The 17,378-nt window shown below is 37.7% G+C and overlaps 1 protein-coding gene across 1 annotated transcript in view; it reads left to right on the top strand.

Annotated features, from left to right (window-relative positions):
• Window positions 1–1,189: 1,189 nt before the first annotated feature.
• Window positions 1,190–17,378, top strand: part of LOC137291401 (cell adhesion molecule 2-like) — a 38,199-nt gene continuing 22,010 nt past the window's right edge. The window contains exon 1 of the mRNA XM_067822740.1: window positions 1,190–1,391. Coding sequence (XP_067678841.1) covers window positions 1,220–1,391 — 172 coding nt within the window. The 5' untranslated portion in view covers window positions 1,190–1,219. The remainder of the gene's footprint in view (window positions 1,392–17,378) is intronic.

Raw genomic sequence — 17,378 nt, 5'->3', positions numbered from 1 at the left:
AGCCTGTGAGTAGCTTTGGGGATTCACAATATCGCATAGTATTGCCCGCGCGTGGTTATTGCTGACTGCAGCGCAAAATAACACGCAGTCATTATTGTTCGTGATTCCGTAACGCTAGCTGGTATAATACGGGCAATTACGGGTATCAGTTTATAACCGTCAAGGACGTAAATTGCATCTCATATGATATTTCAGTTAAATCTGTAATGAGATTTAATGAGCTTTTAAGGGTTTCCTTGTTCCCGTTCCTTGTGGACAACAATGTACAGCTACCCATATCCAAGTATGTACATATTTACCCTTTGTAAAATCGGGAAGGAATTAAAATGTTATCAGGACTATTTACATGCTGCAGATTCCAAGTAAAAATCCACAATTTTCACAATTATTGAAATTTAGGAAGTATGCCCATAAAGATATAAAACATTATATGCACATGATAGGAAAGGGAAAATCATCGGTACTATATTATCTATTTCATTTTTTACAGGTAATATACTATCATGGAAAAGAATAGGGAACATATAAAAATACAATTGTCCCTTTATTCAATTCCAGAATTCACATATGTACAGTGCAATAGATCGATGTTGTATAGAATGTGAAGAAACCCGGGAAATAATAATAGAACACTTGTTCTGTAATGAGTTCCCATATCCATTTCGTTGAGCATATTTCAAAATTATTGCTGAAAAGAAAACATATCGTGTGGTTATGTAACATACATCTGTATCAACACAACCGGCGTATTATCGAGCCAACTGAACACGAAGCAATAAAAGGTTCACAGAAAAGCATTTTTAAATCGAACGCATCACCAAAGAAATATTCAGCTTTCATTGTATATATGTTTACAAAACGTGTCAGTCAATATTTTGACACTACCAGCAAACCATCAGGTGACATGTTGTGTCAACCGTGACTGTTTTACTACTGGCTTTTCTGCTTGTAACACGGGGCTTTTTCCAACGTTAGTGACGCGAGCACCGTCCCTGTGAAAAAACAAAAGACAGGTATTTAAGTTTGAAAAACAGTCGTTTGAAAGAATCAAACGGCAATCAGATAAAGTGGCGTAATATGGTTCAGTATTGTGTGCGATGTTGATAAGGCCCCCTCCTTCAGTATTCTACCACCAGTACCAGGAATACGTTGTTGGACAGTTGTTGATTACAGGTGGGCTGAAGAGAAAGTAGGTCATCGCAAAGCATTCTGGGAGTAAATGACTCATGGCGGATACGTGAAGCCAAAGAGCTTGTTTTACTATCGCAGCTCGGCGTGGACCGCATCTGCGTGTCGTTTGTGTGTGGAAATTACTGGCAAAACTTCGACAATTATGGAACGGATACCACAACATTCAGTTGGATTATTTTCAATTTTCCTTCTTTTAATAGGTAAGTAATGTGACGTTTTGCGACTCGCTGAAACAGGTTGCCCTGTGTGTGTTTGTGATTTGAATATCTACACGGGACGCCCAACAATAGCTTAAGTGGGACACGATCCAGCAATGAATAAGTAGTTTTGAAAGAGTTTAAGAAAGTTCATTCTCGCTATGTTATTGCTTGTGCATACAGTGCAATTTACTGACGATGTTTTAGATGCTTTCTTTGATATTTGTTTGCCTGCACCGATTTGTCTGAAAGCAATTTGACCCGTGCGCTGGGTCACACACGGGTTGTCAACTTCAAAAGATGTCCACAGCCGTCATAGCTGCACCCTACTTCAGGTGTGGTATTGTTGATAAGGGTCTATAGTCACATATGTAACTTTACAACACATGACAATTTGTACAGCCGAACTTGCTTTAGGAGAAATGTGACATGTATATTCGTCTAATACCTTTCAGGTAAAAAGACAGGTGTGCTATCTAAGTGTCTACAGAAGCTGATTCAGAATTGGGAGTGGTCAGTTCAGGATTTCCGATGATTTAATAGTGAGAATGTATCATTAATTAACTATTTGTTTATCCACATTCGCACCATATTTTTCAGTATATTTCATATTTGGTTTATATTTACTTGCTAATGTAGAGGAGATACGTGGTATATACCGTGTATTTCTCTAACAGCAAATCGGTGACGTTATTTATTCAATTTGCATGTCTAACATATAAAGTTAAGGAAGTATAGATATATGTGGAAAAAAAACAGAATTAATTGAATGGATATTTTATGTATTTGTTCAAATTTGAAAATAATTTGAAACAAAAAATTGATATTGTACAAATAGTTATCTTGATTCAAAATAATAAACACATAGCAAATGATTTGGTTATGGGTTGTTGACACTCAACAAACATTCCTTGTTATCGCTCTAATCCTGAAACAACTGTATAACATTTCACAAACATTACCCTAAATTCAAGACGTCTCATAAGAATTTGCTGTGTGGCACACCTCATTGCAGCTTGAGTGTGTTAAAAAAACATCATGCACAGGAAGCTATGTTCTGATGACATTGTAAATGCAATTATTCTAGTACATATATGCATACTGGGTACAGATGTAATCAATACTTTTATTAGATTCATGAAATTTTCAGAAACACTAAACTCCGTTATTCAAAATTGATTTCAGTTTCTTATGCATCTACACATCTATAAGCAAGTTTTTATGTAAGAATAATAATGGTATAAACACAAGAATGATAATGGTATAAACATTTTGTTCTGTCCAAGGCATTTAGCAACATCTTACGAGTTGAGGCAGTCCTAATCCCTTTTGCTCACAGCATGCCAAGCTGCAAGTATTCAGTCATAAAGCAGGCATGACCCAGCAGCCAGCAGCTTTCTAGACTTTGAAACAATTCTAAATAGCTGAGTTGACAGTGGACTTGAAACTCCACATAAATCAAACTGGGCTCCGGCAGCTTCAGGAGCAGGAGGTTCATGGGAAGGATTAGTGAATTTTATTAGTCATTGACTTCGGGGCCTTTGGGGATTAAAACTGAAGCTTGTAAGTGAAACTTATGGGTGTAAAATCTGAGGGGAAGGGTTCGCTGGGCTGATAAGAGAGTCACATTTCAAATCAGCAATTAAAGTCAAAGGAGAGGGACTCGTAAAACATGGTGTAAAATGGAACAGAACATGTTTAAAAATGTTTGATTGAAGATATGAAAATGTAGAGTGATGGCTCTCGTTTCTGCTTCAAAGGTGTTTGCCTTTTGACAGGGTTTTTTTATGACATAGTGCTTTTGTAAACATAATGCAGACATATTGGTATAGTCATCAAAACTTAAGCACTGTAATTTGAAAGGAACTCCTTCCTTATAGAATATACTGACGTAAGTCCCAGTTGTACATCTATCTGTCTTATTTATAAATATATCTACAAAATAAACATGGGTGTCAGATCAATGCTGTATTTGTGGAGCCGAGACAGATATGTAGAAATGTCAGATCTTTCTATTCTTCAGAAATACTTTATTTATAGGACTAAGATAGTATAGAGTATAGGGAGTTTGACTTTGAGGTTAAATTGTCTGTTTCACTATTTGCCTGAATTATCTTAAGTTTTCAGTAAATTAACACAGTCACTGCCAACAAGCACCCTAAGGCAAACAATTAATTTCAAACTGGAGATAGTCTGTTTGAAAATATGATTTTGATGAACTACTGCACATTTAATTCATAATTGTTATGAATACTGGATGTCAGAAACTGATTTATTTAGTCTGTATGGATGAATTATGAAAACGTTATCCCATAACAACTCATTCAAAAATAGTTTTCTCACTAGATATTTAGGCTGTAATTGCAGTTGTTTGCCAGTTAGCGCACCACATCATTCAAGTTAAAGAGTATAGAGTAAGCAGATTTTCCTGCTAATATGCAGTTGATGAAAATACTTTTAGATAATGTAATCCATTGCTTCAACAGGCAGTGTGTGTATTGTAAAAGAGACTTGTCAAACTTTTTAATTTTCACCATCATTGTCACACCTGTAATTAGTTGTATAAAGACTGGCCAACGTAGGTGTGATTGTACCTGGGTTAGTTGTGTAGTTTGTTGACTCTCAAACATCACAGGGGCTATCTAAGCCACTGTCAGACAGGTAGAGTGACCTGTCACTTCCAGGTGCTAAGAAAAAGGGTTGTATCAGAGCTCACACCTGTAGGCATGTAGACACAACATTTGCTTGTTACTTACTGAGGCTACTGTTCTAAACCTCACCCCTTACTCCCTACACACCCATGTGATGCCCCCAAGTTCTGTGTAGATTCATGCTGAATGGGAATGAAATATATGGAACTTAGAACATTTAGGTAACCATTTGGGTTGTATTGATGCATGGATTTTTGTTGTTGAGTCTCCGACAGCAATTAATGGATGGTAGAAAATGGTAGACATGGAAAAGTAACGATGCATCAATTGTACGATGTGCCTATCGATAGTGTAGCCATTGACTTATTATTATTTATGTTGTTTACATTGTTTGGGTGCTGTCTTGCAGTTTCAATGAGTTCATGTTTTAACTGTTTACTTGATCTGGGTTTCAAGTTTCTTGTAAGTTATTAAGATATACTTCAACCTTTCTTTCATATTTTTTATATATTTGATAAACATTCACTTGGGAATTAACTACAAATGAGACAATTCAAGAAGAGATAAACTGTTGCAATATTATGTTGCAACAGACAATTATTATCACAATAATGTAGCCATTTCCTTCAATAGTCACCCCAAGTAACTATGGTAACAATAGTATTGCACAACCTACTGGTATCCTCTACAATGGAATATTTCTATGGGTTTTTACAGAAGAGGAATGGATGAATTTGGTTTATGTACCTAGAGATTGAGTGTGAAATTAAGACTTAAAAGAATCAAAGCACCAATATTCACTTCAGGCTAGGTAATCAAGCCTATTTCAAGCCTATATCAAGCCCATGCACATGTAACTAAAACCTCAATTTGTACACGTTATCTTGGCTTCCAGATAATTATGGTGATCTTCACTATTGAAAATTAAGGTCAACATTCCACATGCACAAGATCCTTGCAGCTTTTGAAATTTCCAAATAATTACAAGGTTATAAAGAACTGAAGATGTTAGTTTTTCAGTTGGTGCAGATGAACTGTTCTACCAACTCAGATAAACAGCTGAGTGTAGAATACTCTGACAATACAGTGTTCATCAACAAGGTTGTATGTTTGCATCAAATGTGATTGAAATGTGTAGTCATGAAAAATGTCTGTATGATAAACTAGTTTCATCATGTTGATAGATCAAACACTGTAACACTGTTACTTACTGAACTAATACAATTCAGTTCTTTATTAGTATATGCCTGACATTGTTTTCACATGGCCAACAGAAATGTACATTACAGCATATGATTGTAAAACTGAGTAGTCAGTTTCATTATTAAAAGCGCATTGTAGACAATCCTTCAAGTGTTACTTTTGAGTTGTGGAAAGACGGTGTTAGGTTTTTGCTTTACTGTGATGAAATACGCCACCAATCACCTTTTTAACTTGCTTTTCTAAATACTCTCTTTTATTATTTTGCAGTGTTGTGAATCTGTTATTAATTTGGATATTTCTTGTGTTAGAATTTACACTGAGCAATCAATGAGTCAGTTCATGAGCTTCAGTGTTGCTTATTTGAGATACTATTTTCAGTTCATTGAGTTTGAAAGAAGCAGTGGTACGCTGCAATATATCTATATTAGAATAACACCATGGCATTCGAAAGAGCCCCATGTACAGAAATAATAACTTATTCATAAGCATATGTGTTTGAAAATAATCCTGAGAAAACATATTCGGGTTAAAATAATCTTTCACAATCATGAACTGTTTTTTCAACAAACTGTGTGTCTTGCGGAAATCTTGTTAATCTGTATTACTAATGTTCACAAGGATATCCTGGCAGCTCTGCAAGGAACCATTACCCTAAGTCTGATCTTTTGATGTGCTTGGTTGAGGTGTGCCGCTGTAGGCAAGTTTTACAGACATGCCTAATTGAAACTGCACGCTGCACTGGGACAGGAGATAAGTCCTGATGTGATTTATTGCTCTGATGGCGCTCACAGCCAGTATATCACTAGGGCTGGAGACAATAAGCAGTGTCCGGAGTGGAGACATGTTTGTCTGTCACTACGTTTATACACCTCCCATGGGCGTGGTAACAAAAGTTTTACAATTTAGAGGATTCACTAACAGATCTTATAAACACTTGTGTTTAGTAATGCAGTTTTCTCTGGAGGCATTGAACAGTGTTGACAGAACTGCCTGGAATACATAATGTTAATTTGTCAAATATTACACATCTCCTGTTGAAGTGAGTTACAGATTTTTGGAATTAAGAAAATAACAAAAGTGGCATTTCCATGTGATATCACATTTCTGTGACAGTTTCTTGTAGCAGACCACGTTTGGGTATTATGATAGAGAATGTATTGCTGACCCAGGTTTGTTGTACTGCATGAAACTGCCAATAATTTCTCAGATCTTAACCAAATGTACTTAAATGGTGATTGTATTTCTGACATTTCTATCACCCTTTGTGAAAGATAGGGCTGCTTTCAGTTATAGATACTGGACCTTCGGTTCATTCATTCATTTCGATCTGATTCTTCATACAAGTAAACAGTCGAGAATGTAACATGTAGACAAGATGGTCTCCCGTAAAACTTGAGATTTCAAGCAGTTGTCAGCTTCTTTAGCTTGAAATCCATCGTCAACTTGGTGATGTCTACTGGCAACAATTCTCCATTCCTGGTGATGTCCAATGCTGTGATGTTGCTGAAATATTGCTAAAATTTGAAAAGTGGCTTAATACCATACTTACTGACTCCTTGCCACAGGAAGTCGTTAGTCCCACCCCTGGCAAGTATTTCCTGGCAGATAATTAAAACAAGCAGCAGGATTATGCTGATTATCCCCAGCTTAACATAATCACTTCGACTTGTTTCATGAAACAGTAGAAGGTCTAATTTCATCACCTCATTAAGAAACTGCAGGAAAAAACCTAGAATTCTGCTTGAATGAACTCACAAAGTGTTAAATTCTCATTTAAATCTTTATTAGTTTGGAATTCATCATGATCATTCCGTTTGCCTCATCTTTGAAGCACAATAAAACTGGAGACCATCTGACTGACGGACCAGAATAATGGAATCAGATTAGGCTCCGGTTTAAATTGAATTTAAATGAAATGCTTCTTGGCGTGTAAGGTTACTTGACAAAGAGTAACCTGTGTTTCAGCCAGACCTGGCCACATCCAACACATCTGATGTTGCACAAGATTCTGAGTTTCAATGTTAAGGAAACATCACTTGTCAAGATATCTTTGCAATGAGAATGATGATGATATTTTTTGCAACAAATGACATGTTTGACATGATGAAGATAGACAGAAGACACATTTTCCGTTACATTTTATTTGTAATGCCAAGTAACCATTTGTTAACGTTGGTTTCCTTAAACCAAAAAACATCAAGTCAGTTCCAGGATCAGAAAGACTTGTTTTGTGATTGGTTGATAATAAATTGGGTGTTGCGCGTTGTGCTGAACGAGGTCGCTGAGTGTATGCAGTTTCTTCAGTCCCTTGTGTATAAATGATTCAATTATCATTGAAATATTTAATTATAAGAATTGACATCAGTTGTGTTTTAGCAGTTATGGAGTTAATAAGCGAAAATGGTATTGAAGTGCATTCTCAAATGGAATGAAAATGTGTTTTTCAAATGTTAAAATGATATGATCATAATGATGGTGCAGATATACAGAGAATACACGATTGTGTGAATAATTAACATCATTAAGATAGCTTTTGAGAGTCAGTGCTGAGATCCATGTTGTTGACCCAAATGGTTAGAATGAATGATTCAGGTGTGCATGACTGTTACCATAGTAACAAACCATAATGACCCCAGATGCCCCTGATTATTGTAGAAGTTTTTGTTTTACCTTTCCTTGTTAATGATTTCAATCAAGTAATCAAGTTTGAAAGATAAATTTCATTTTTGATTGTCACCGGGCAGATGGTCTGTTACTGGTCTGTTTCACCTTCTGTATGACTCTAGTCTGTCTCCAAGACCCTAGCAAATCAGTCATGCAATTTGACTCTAGAATGATTTGGCAAGTCATAATTGCCTTAGCTTTAGGATTGCTCTTGGATTTGTTTTGCAGAAAATATGTATTTTTATTTATTTTAGTTAAGATGACTACATCTCTGAGAGTAAATGCCAATTCATCCTTATAGGTATATTTGATTCTTGTAGAATATAAGGGGGCTATGGGGTAGCATGGTGGTTAGACCAATTGCTTGTCACGCCAAAGGCACAGCCAGGTTGTAATCTGCACGTGGGTACAAGGTGTCAAGCCCATTTGTACTCTCTCTCTCTCTCTCTCTCCCCCTCTCACTTTTGTAGAATATGGAGACTATACTCTTCTATGTACATTGTCAAACAAAACCTTCATGAGGAGCTATGATTAATTACTGAACATGTTTATCACTAGCATCTGCGCTAGGCACCCTGTTTGAACAAAGGCATGTAATTGTTTAAATCAGACATAATATGGGTCGAGGAGTGATACATGCATATCATGATTGTTGTATTGTATCTTGGACTTTGTATCTACAGCCGTAGCAGTCTGATATCTATCCAAACTTGAGTCTCATCAACCCTTCTATCCTGCAAAGAGAAATTTTGTTTACCTGCAGAGTTCCAGATAAGCTGCATATTTGCGTCTATGCTGTAGAAAACTTGAAATGTGCAAGAAAAATAAATGCCAGAGTATGAGCAAACACAAAATATTTTAATTTACGCCATGTCACAATACCAGTGCCTATTTACCCACTACATCAGAATCATGTTGAGTGTCCGATCATTTCAAGCGAATTGAAATTAACTGAAGTTTTTCCATCTCCAAATTTTCATGGTTAAAAGAATCTTGAATAATTCTAAATGGAATTTAGATGCACAACGCACATAGACCACCAGCTATCGTTTGTCAACCCTTCAGTGATTGGCCCATCTATAAATATTGACCAATCAAATGGCTGTTTTCTTTCTATATGTCCTGCAATTATAGTGTAAACAATTGATAATGTTGAGCAAATGCAGTTGAAAGCTTAAACACACTCAGAATAAAATATATAGCTTTTTGCACCACAAATAGAAAACATTAGAGGACTGCTAGATGAATTCATAGACAAATGCTTTGTTTCACAATCAAATTCAATTGATGGTAATGTTTCCACTGAACCTGTAACATTAGCTTTACATCAAAACAAATGTAGTCAAAGGCACATATTATTTCTTTCAGAACAAGTGGATAAAGCCATATTAGCTATATTAAACTATACTGTTGTTGGCAGTCCAGTTTTTATATGTATTGTCCAAACTTTCCATGCTAGACTTTCCTTTGTCGACATGTTTTCATAATATACATATATTGCATTTCAGTGTTAAATGTTCTTGTCACAATATGGCTGATATGTTGCCGATGTGATGTTTAATACTCACTCACTCACAATTAGCTATAATTTATCTTTATGTATTAGCTAACCGAGAAGAATTTGCCTATTTTCTATGATTAAAATTTAAATACCAAAATGTCACAACTTGTTATTTGAAATAAATACCCAGATTTTGCAAATATTGTGAGTATCAAAAAGTATAGACACCCACATAAAATTGAAAGTTCCTACTCAGTTTCAAGAGTATTGGTATCAAATCCACATAGTCAAAAACGTATCTGGAGGTCAGATATTAGCCTTGTGTTTGAAGACTGGGGGGTTGGGAGGTGTGTAAGGTAACACTGGATGTAGATATCTGGCTGATGGCCTGTGTAATGTGACTCCCAGGGCTCAGCGTTGGTAGTGCTGGTGGTCATGACATGCAGATTTCTCCAGGAACTTGATGCAGACATTTTCATGTTGAGAGATGCAATTTACCTAACATGTTGGTGACTGGGTAAATGAACAACCAGTGTGAGAAATAGTTTCCAAATTTTGCAAGCCTTGGTCAAGCAAGCTTGTATGTGCCTGAAAAGCACCATCCCACAATCCCATATTCACGTGAATGTAGAACTAAGCAATAATTATAAAGAAACAGATGAGAAGAAGATGTTGTGGGCAACGTTAAGCTGCTAATATGAAGATTTTCTGTCCAGATATAATCTAGCATAGATTAAATGACTTTAAACTGAGTGAGTGAGTGAGTTTGGTTTAACGCCGCTTTTATCAATATTCCAGCGATATCACGCCGGGGGATACAAGAAAATGGGCTTCATACATTGTACCCATATTTGGAATCGAACCCGGGTTTTCGGCGTGACGAGCGAACGCTTTAACCATTAGACTACCCCACTGCCCCAAATGACTTTAAAGGAGGGACTTGTTTTGTTTGTGTGATGTTTAATAATGTCACATTCCTCATAATTCAGCTTTATCATCATGGTCTGCAAATAATGGAATCTCTACCAGACAATCCGGTGATTGACATCATGAGCACAAATCTATATGTTTGGGATACGATGGCACACATTCATGTCATGTCTGTTCCTGTTATTTACAGTGAACACATTACATGGTATGGCTTTGCTATTCCAACAAGCATGGTAACAGTTGACCCAATATGTTCTGGTACAATCAATATTTCCTGCTGTTTTGTGTGTTGTGCATGAACTCATTATTACCATAGTAACCCCACACTCATTATTTTTTTTTTTCATTTTTGCAGGTTTATTGTTTGCAATTTGTTCATCAGGTGACCATTCTTTTTTTCCCCTGATGTGTATCTGTTTTGGATCAGCATAAGTTATGTACATCCAACACTGGAACACGTGTTAACAATATTCAACCATCTGTGGCAAAGGGTTCTGAGAATATATTCCAAAGATCAGATGGACAGACATTTTCATTCAGTAGCTAAGGCATTCTTCAGTTATGCAAGATAGATGAGAGAGTGGTGGGTAATTCATCATAGGATTACAAATTGAATAAATGTTAAATACAATGTCATTTCGGATTTCTATTTACTTGCCATACCTGCATTAACTGTTTTTAAAGTTTTTCAAGGAAATTGAATTGTGTCCTGACTCCAATGATGTTGACACTGATCAACCGAATATTAATTCACCTCCCAGTGTAAATACAGTCTGGATTGTAAGTCTTGTAGAAGTTAAATCAGCGCCACTTAAAGTACAAAGGCGTACAGTCTCAGGCCTGGCTCTATTAGGTTCCCCATCTGGTTGCTGTGATGGAGCAGGCATTAAGTGGAACCAGTTACTTGCCCACCTGACATTTGCAAGTTTAGATAGCAGAGTACGGCATAGGTTACACACAAATACACTGGGGGAAGGCTGGTTTCTTTGAAACCCTATCTTCGTGCGACCTCCTCGTCCCATTGTTATGCTTGTGTAGGTGTTAAGGACATCTCTTGCGGAAGAGTCAGAGAGAATTTCTTCATTAGCTGTCAGTTGATGAAGTAAATTATGTCAACATCTCCTCTCCCTTGATGTCATTGTTTGGAGGAGTTAGAGAGTTGCTTGGGTTTTGTTTCGCAACAACCCTTATTCAAAGTAAACATAGGGGATTTTATCGGAGATTGGAAATGTTAATTTCTGTGGAACTGAGAGGGAAAGTTGAATACTGGAGAGTCGTTGCAGCTTTCTTAGTTTGCTAAAAGGAGAATGGATCAAGCAAGAATAAATAAAGCTTCGGAGAAACTATAGTTGACTGAAACTGGAAACCGTTATGAAATTATCAAATTTGTGTTTCTGACAGTGTTAATGTTGGTCTTCAGGCAATTCATCATGCTTGGCTTTGTTCTCAAAGTAGTACAGATGACACATGGTGAAGTACTGTAGAAGGATGGACATTTTAGGTGGTTTTCGAATGTTAAAACTTCTTAAAAGTATTTACAGAAACTGGTCAAAGGAAGTAGTTGCATGCAAAGTTTCAAGGAACTACCACCACAAGCCACCAAGACAACCATAAAAACCCTCGAGTACTTAAAGGGGGTCTTTGTCTTTTTCATGTAATCTTTAGAACACAGCTTAAAGAACTCAAAGAACTGAATTGGATTATATTCTGTTATGGATATTAAACGTGTTAAGCCTTCTGGTCCCAGAATGCATGCAACTGTACTAATTATGGGCTAACATGTTTAGGGGTTTAACGAGGCATGACAGTAGGTAATTACTTTCATTATCGGCTTTTACTGATGCTTAACACTCTGCTAGTTTGTGCTACAGGGAAGGATAAGTTCCCCGTGGGGATTCCGGATTAGAATTGGGCCCCAACAACGTCAGCTTGTCACATGAGGTGGCTTAATGCCTTGGTCATCACACTTGGAGACTTGGTTCATACATGACCTTAAGATGTTCTGTGACTTATTGGTCTAGTCCTGACTCTAATTCGTTCGAAGTGATCATCAGCAATCATTGTTTAATGTAAGAGGTGATAAACATGATCATGTAGTCAGGGTCAGCATCTTGGTAGATTAGTGTCATTGTATCCAAATTGCTCCGGATTATGCTCATGATGTCGACCACCTGTTTGCTCCAAAGTGTTATATGCAGACCACCATCAATTAGCTGGAATATTTCTGAATGTGACGTTAAACAACAAAGAAATGCACAAGCATGTATTTTCTACATATATTTGTGCTTTTGTGACTGAACTGATGCTGAGTCGGGTAAGAGACTGGAGGTTTACTGGCCTGACTGGATTTTTACTAGCGACTGGCTGGGGGCCAGTGGCTATCACTCACACTGATGCTGTGTACAAAAACAACCACATGTTAATCTGAAGCTCAAGTCATTAATCTTGCTTTGATCAAAATATAAGGAAGTAGATAGGACAGGAAACTTGGTTAGCTGAAATCAGAGAAGTTGATTTCTTTTCCTTGTTGTTCTGATCAGTTACATTTAGTCAGTCAAACCATACAGTAAACACGCTTCATCACCTGAAGCTTCCCTCTGTTAACCACTTAAAATCAGCGTTATCATAATTACAAGTCCTGGTCATTGTTTGAAGAATGACGGAAGACGTCTGTGTTGTTTGTATTAGGAAAGTACCACATGCAATGCATTTCATAAAGACCAGTGGTGTAGCACATTGATGGAAGTGTCAGCTTATGATGCAAGCAGACCCAGGTTTGATTCCCCACATGGATGCATCATGTACAAACTACAATATATGTTGTCAGTTTCTGGTCTCCCCCATTTTGACATCGTAGGATATTGCTAGATGTTTCATATGACCACTTCCACTCACATTTTGGAATCATGACTGACAGTGTGCAAGAGGTTTTGCTTGTGAGAAATTTTGTCACATTCATAGGTCAAACATTGTCTGATTGCCACAATTTGTTCATTGCTTGCTTGATAATGGTGTTAGAGCCTGCATCAAAACATCGCTGTCATAGCAGTAAGAATATACATATATTGTCACTCTTCCTTACTGCCCTATCTTCCTAATGCCTTTCAGAGAGGTTACATTTAACTTTGCCTGTCTCTGACCATCTGTCATTCCAGAGTTTGGCGGAAGGTAATGATGAACCCCAGCAACACATGATTTTCATAAATATGCTTTATCTGAAATATTTCTAAAGCCATATTCCACTTTGGCAACCCTGCATTCTGAGTTGTCCTCCTGAAGTTCTGAAAAAATTGTCGATAGGGATCCAGAGGGGCGTAGGTGTATTCGTAAGAGTGCACACTTTCTCTCCCAATGTGGCGACTTAAAATTGTTTTGTTTTTGTTTTTTTTATGTTGTGTTTTTTTTCGTTAGTTATCTTGTCGTCAGCAACTGAGGGAATTTGGTGTACTTGAGGCTAGAAATAGGGCAAACAATTACTTAGAAAGTGTATTTCAAAGTTCAGTTGCACCATTATAAGGCTTTAGGGTAATGCCTGGACATGTCAGTGCCTAGACAAGTTCAAAGTCAAAATCTCATGGTATAATTTTAAGTCAGAAGGAATTTTGAATCTGCATTTGAAACACTAGGTATATCTCTGACCTGACTCCATCTTGCTCACTCACATCAGGAGTATGAATAAAGGAAAAAAAGTGTTACATTTTTTTCCCAGTGTTTGCCTGTGTTTGTGGTGCGATGTTGACTCGTGTCTGTGGCATGACGAGCAGGATGGCGGACAGATCTGACTATGAATGCTTGTCTCTGTGACAGTCAATATGGAATGGGGGATGTGTGTGTTTGGGGCAATTACAGGTGGCAATCGCACACTAACAGCTGCTGTAGTCACACAGATCGTCACTGGACACAGGCCGATTCCGCCATTCACTGCATTCTGATCAAATATGTGAAAAATAACTCAACTGTCAACTTTTGAGAAAGTCCCTGATAAGTGAAGCTTGTTAAATAAGCTTGTTTTTCTCCACATTCTGTACTATAAAAAGTGTTGTGATCTCCAGAACAGTGGCCTGAACTTGCAAAAGTCTTAAACATTGTTAAAGAATGTATTGGTGGCAATTATTGAACATAAACTGTTTAAAAGATAGACTAAGTTACTGAACATGCTGAACTCACTCGCTCACTCACTCCTGGTAAAAGCATTTGCGTGCAACCTGTGAAGGTCATGGGGTAGAATAGGCCTTCAGCAACCCATGCTTACGATAAAAAGCGACTATGCTTGTCGAAAACGGCGACTAATGGGATCTGGTGCTCAGGATCACTGACTTGGTTGACACATGTCATCGGTTCCCAATTGTGCAGATAGATGCTCATGTTGTTGATGACTGGATCGTCTGGTCCAGATTCAATTATTTACAGACTGCCGCCATATAACTGGAATATTGCAGAGTGCGACATAAAACTACACTCACTCACTCACTCACTCACTCACTCACTCACTCACTCACTCACTCACTCACTCACTCACTCACTCACTCACGTAGAATATGAAGAGAGTGACTTTGGTCAGCTCACCAGAGCTGCGCATCCAGCCATATAGATTTGTCGAGCAGTGTACCAGATCTTGGGTGTGACCAGCAAACTTTGTCAAAAGTTGGCATTAAGCACTGCATGTTGAACACAAGACAGTCAAGTGTGTTGTCTGTTGTAGCGATATACAGGGATGATCTCATCACTGACATACTCCATAATTATCAGAATAAAGTAGTCAGTGACCTGTTTCATTTGAAAGCTCCCCCACGCATGCTATGGATGTCATCAAACATGACTAACTGCTCATTATTTTCCAAACTGACAATTTGTGATTGACGTGTTGTACATTCATATTGTGGGGTTGAAGGAGACTTGTTGTGGTACACTACAATGTATTGTACTCTGGAGTTATTAGACATTATTTTCACTGGTTATGGTGCATTGATCCTCAGGGTCAGACAGTATGTTTTTGCTAAGTGTCGAATTCACAGTTACTGACTTAAAATGTCTATCTCCAATCCATTAAGTTCCAGTTGAAATAGTTAAGGAATGGCATTTGGTTTTCTGTTTTAGCAAGAATTTAAAACATCCCAAATTCCAAAGATCCACAACACAAGGACTGTTACGGTTACCTCCTCATTTGGTGAACCGATCCGTATACCTTAATGAATATCATCCATTAGTCATCATTGTAATCCAAGCTAGAAATTGGTTGTTATTTAGCAAAGTGAGGAATACAAAATAGGTTTTAGAAAAGGAACTGGGAAATGAAGAATGTAATGGTCTGATGCTCGTGTAATTAATTTGACCTTAAGGTGTTACTCGTTGTGGTGGTAAATTAACGTTGTGTTCATAGTCTAAACGCCATATGATTTGTTACGGTTTTGCTGAATGTACTGAATACTACATCAGCTTATAGGGGCTCACTAGATATTGTAAATATATTATCCAGTATTCGCACAATGTTGTGTAATATGTGTCGTATTCACATATTAGTAGATTCATTGGAGTCCTACAAAGTATCTGTCTTAATCATTCAAACAGTGACTGTGAGTGAGTGAGGGAGTGAGTGAGAGAGTTTAGTCTAATGCTGCACTCAGTAGTTTTCCAGTGGTCTGTAAATAACCTGTCTGGACCAGACTATCAAGTGATCAACACCATGAGCATCAGTCTACACATTTGGGACACAATGACATGTGTGAACCAAGTCAGCAAGTTTGATAGCCCAATCCCGACAAAAGGTTTGAAAGCACATGCTGAACAAATACATTACCCAATACAAAGTACTAGGCCTTGAGCACAGATCTGTACTTGTTGCGGTTTCTGCTGCATACACTGAAAACTGAATTAGCTGCCTCTTATGACAAGCAGGACAGGTAACTTTCAAGAAGAAGGTCCATAGTTTTCAGGCAAGCTGAAAGAAATCATGTTGTTCTTGTGCTGGTATCATTCAGGTTCTAGATCAACTCTAGCAGTTTACAAGTTACTTTGATGAAGTTCAGGGACGTCTATGGTTTGGCTAAACAATCATCATGTACCAGTGAAGCCAGTACAATCATACGAAAATGTTTTTGTTATTCTGTTTTCTAAATGAGCTTTTAAATCTCCAAACTGCACTTATCAGATCATCAGATGATTGTCATGTTAATGCACCAAGCATTCAAATGTAACTTATTTATGTCTGATCTGAGCTTTAATGACCCTTTAGGATCCTAGGTAGCAATAGAACTATTTCAATAGAAGTCAGACGTCAACTGCCATCAATACTGAATGGCCTGTGAGGACTCGTGAACCCAGAGAGAACTCAATTGAATGAAGGATGTTAGACTTCTGAAGTTAGGGATGTCAGGATAGCTTAGTGGTGAAAGCACTCATCTGTCACCATGCAGAAGACCTGGGTTTGGTACCCATAGGTACAAGGCAGGGCGCCCATTTCTGGTGTCCCTCACTGTGATATAGCTAATTGAGGCATAAACCTCACTCACTCACTCACTCACTCACTCACTCACTCACTCACTCACTCACTCACTCACTCAGTGAGATGTCATGTGAAGAAGATAAGTTGGTTTCCTAGTTTAGTTGGGATATTCTGATCTTTGCTGTAAAGAGGTTCAACAATACATAAATATATCAATTTCATAGAAAATACTCTCAGGCCAACAAATTTTACAGGAACACCTGTTTCTTTTGCTAAGAGAGTGGAAAATACACTGGCTACAGTGCAATGTTCAGGATAAACTGCAACATGTCTGTTAAGAACTAGGTCAGTAAATGTCTTTGATTTGGGACATGATGTTACTAACTATCTGCAAATCAGAGTCAGATTTGAATTCGGAACCAGGAAGCAGTGTTGACAGGACACTTATTCCAGCATGGCAAGTCCATCTGATCCTGATATCATCTGGCAAGGCCCTTAGGGAGGTGGGTTAAACCTGGCACCTAGCAAGTAGGGGTGGCTGCCAGAGGGGACTTTATTATTCACTCTAATGTATAGGGTCAGCATGGCCAAATAACTGT

The sequence above is a fragment of the Haliotis asinina genome, chromosome 1 (assembly GCF_037392515.1).
Source record: "Haliotis asinina isolate JCU_RB_2024 chromosome 1, JCU_Hal_asi_v2, whole genome shotgun sequence".
Classification (NCBI taxonomy): Eukaryota; Metazoa; Mollusca; class Gastropoda; order Lepetellida; family Haliotidae; genus Haliotis; species Haliotis asinina.
Note: the sequence above shows the minus strand (reverse complement) of the source record. Positions and strands in the feature narration are given on the sequence as shown.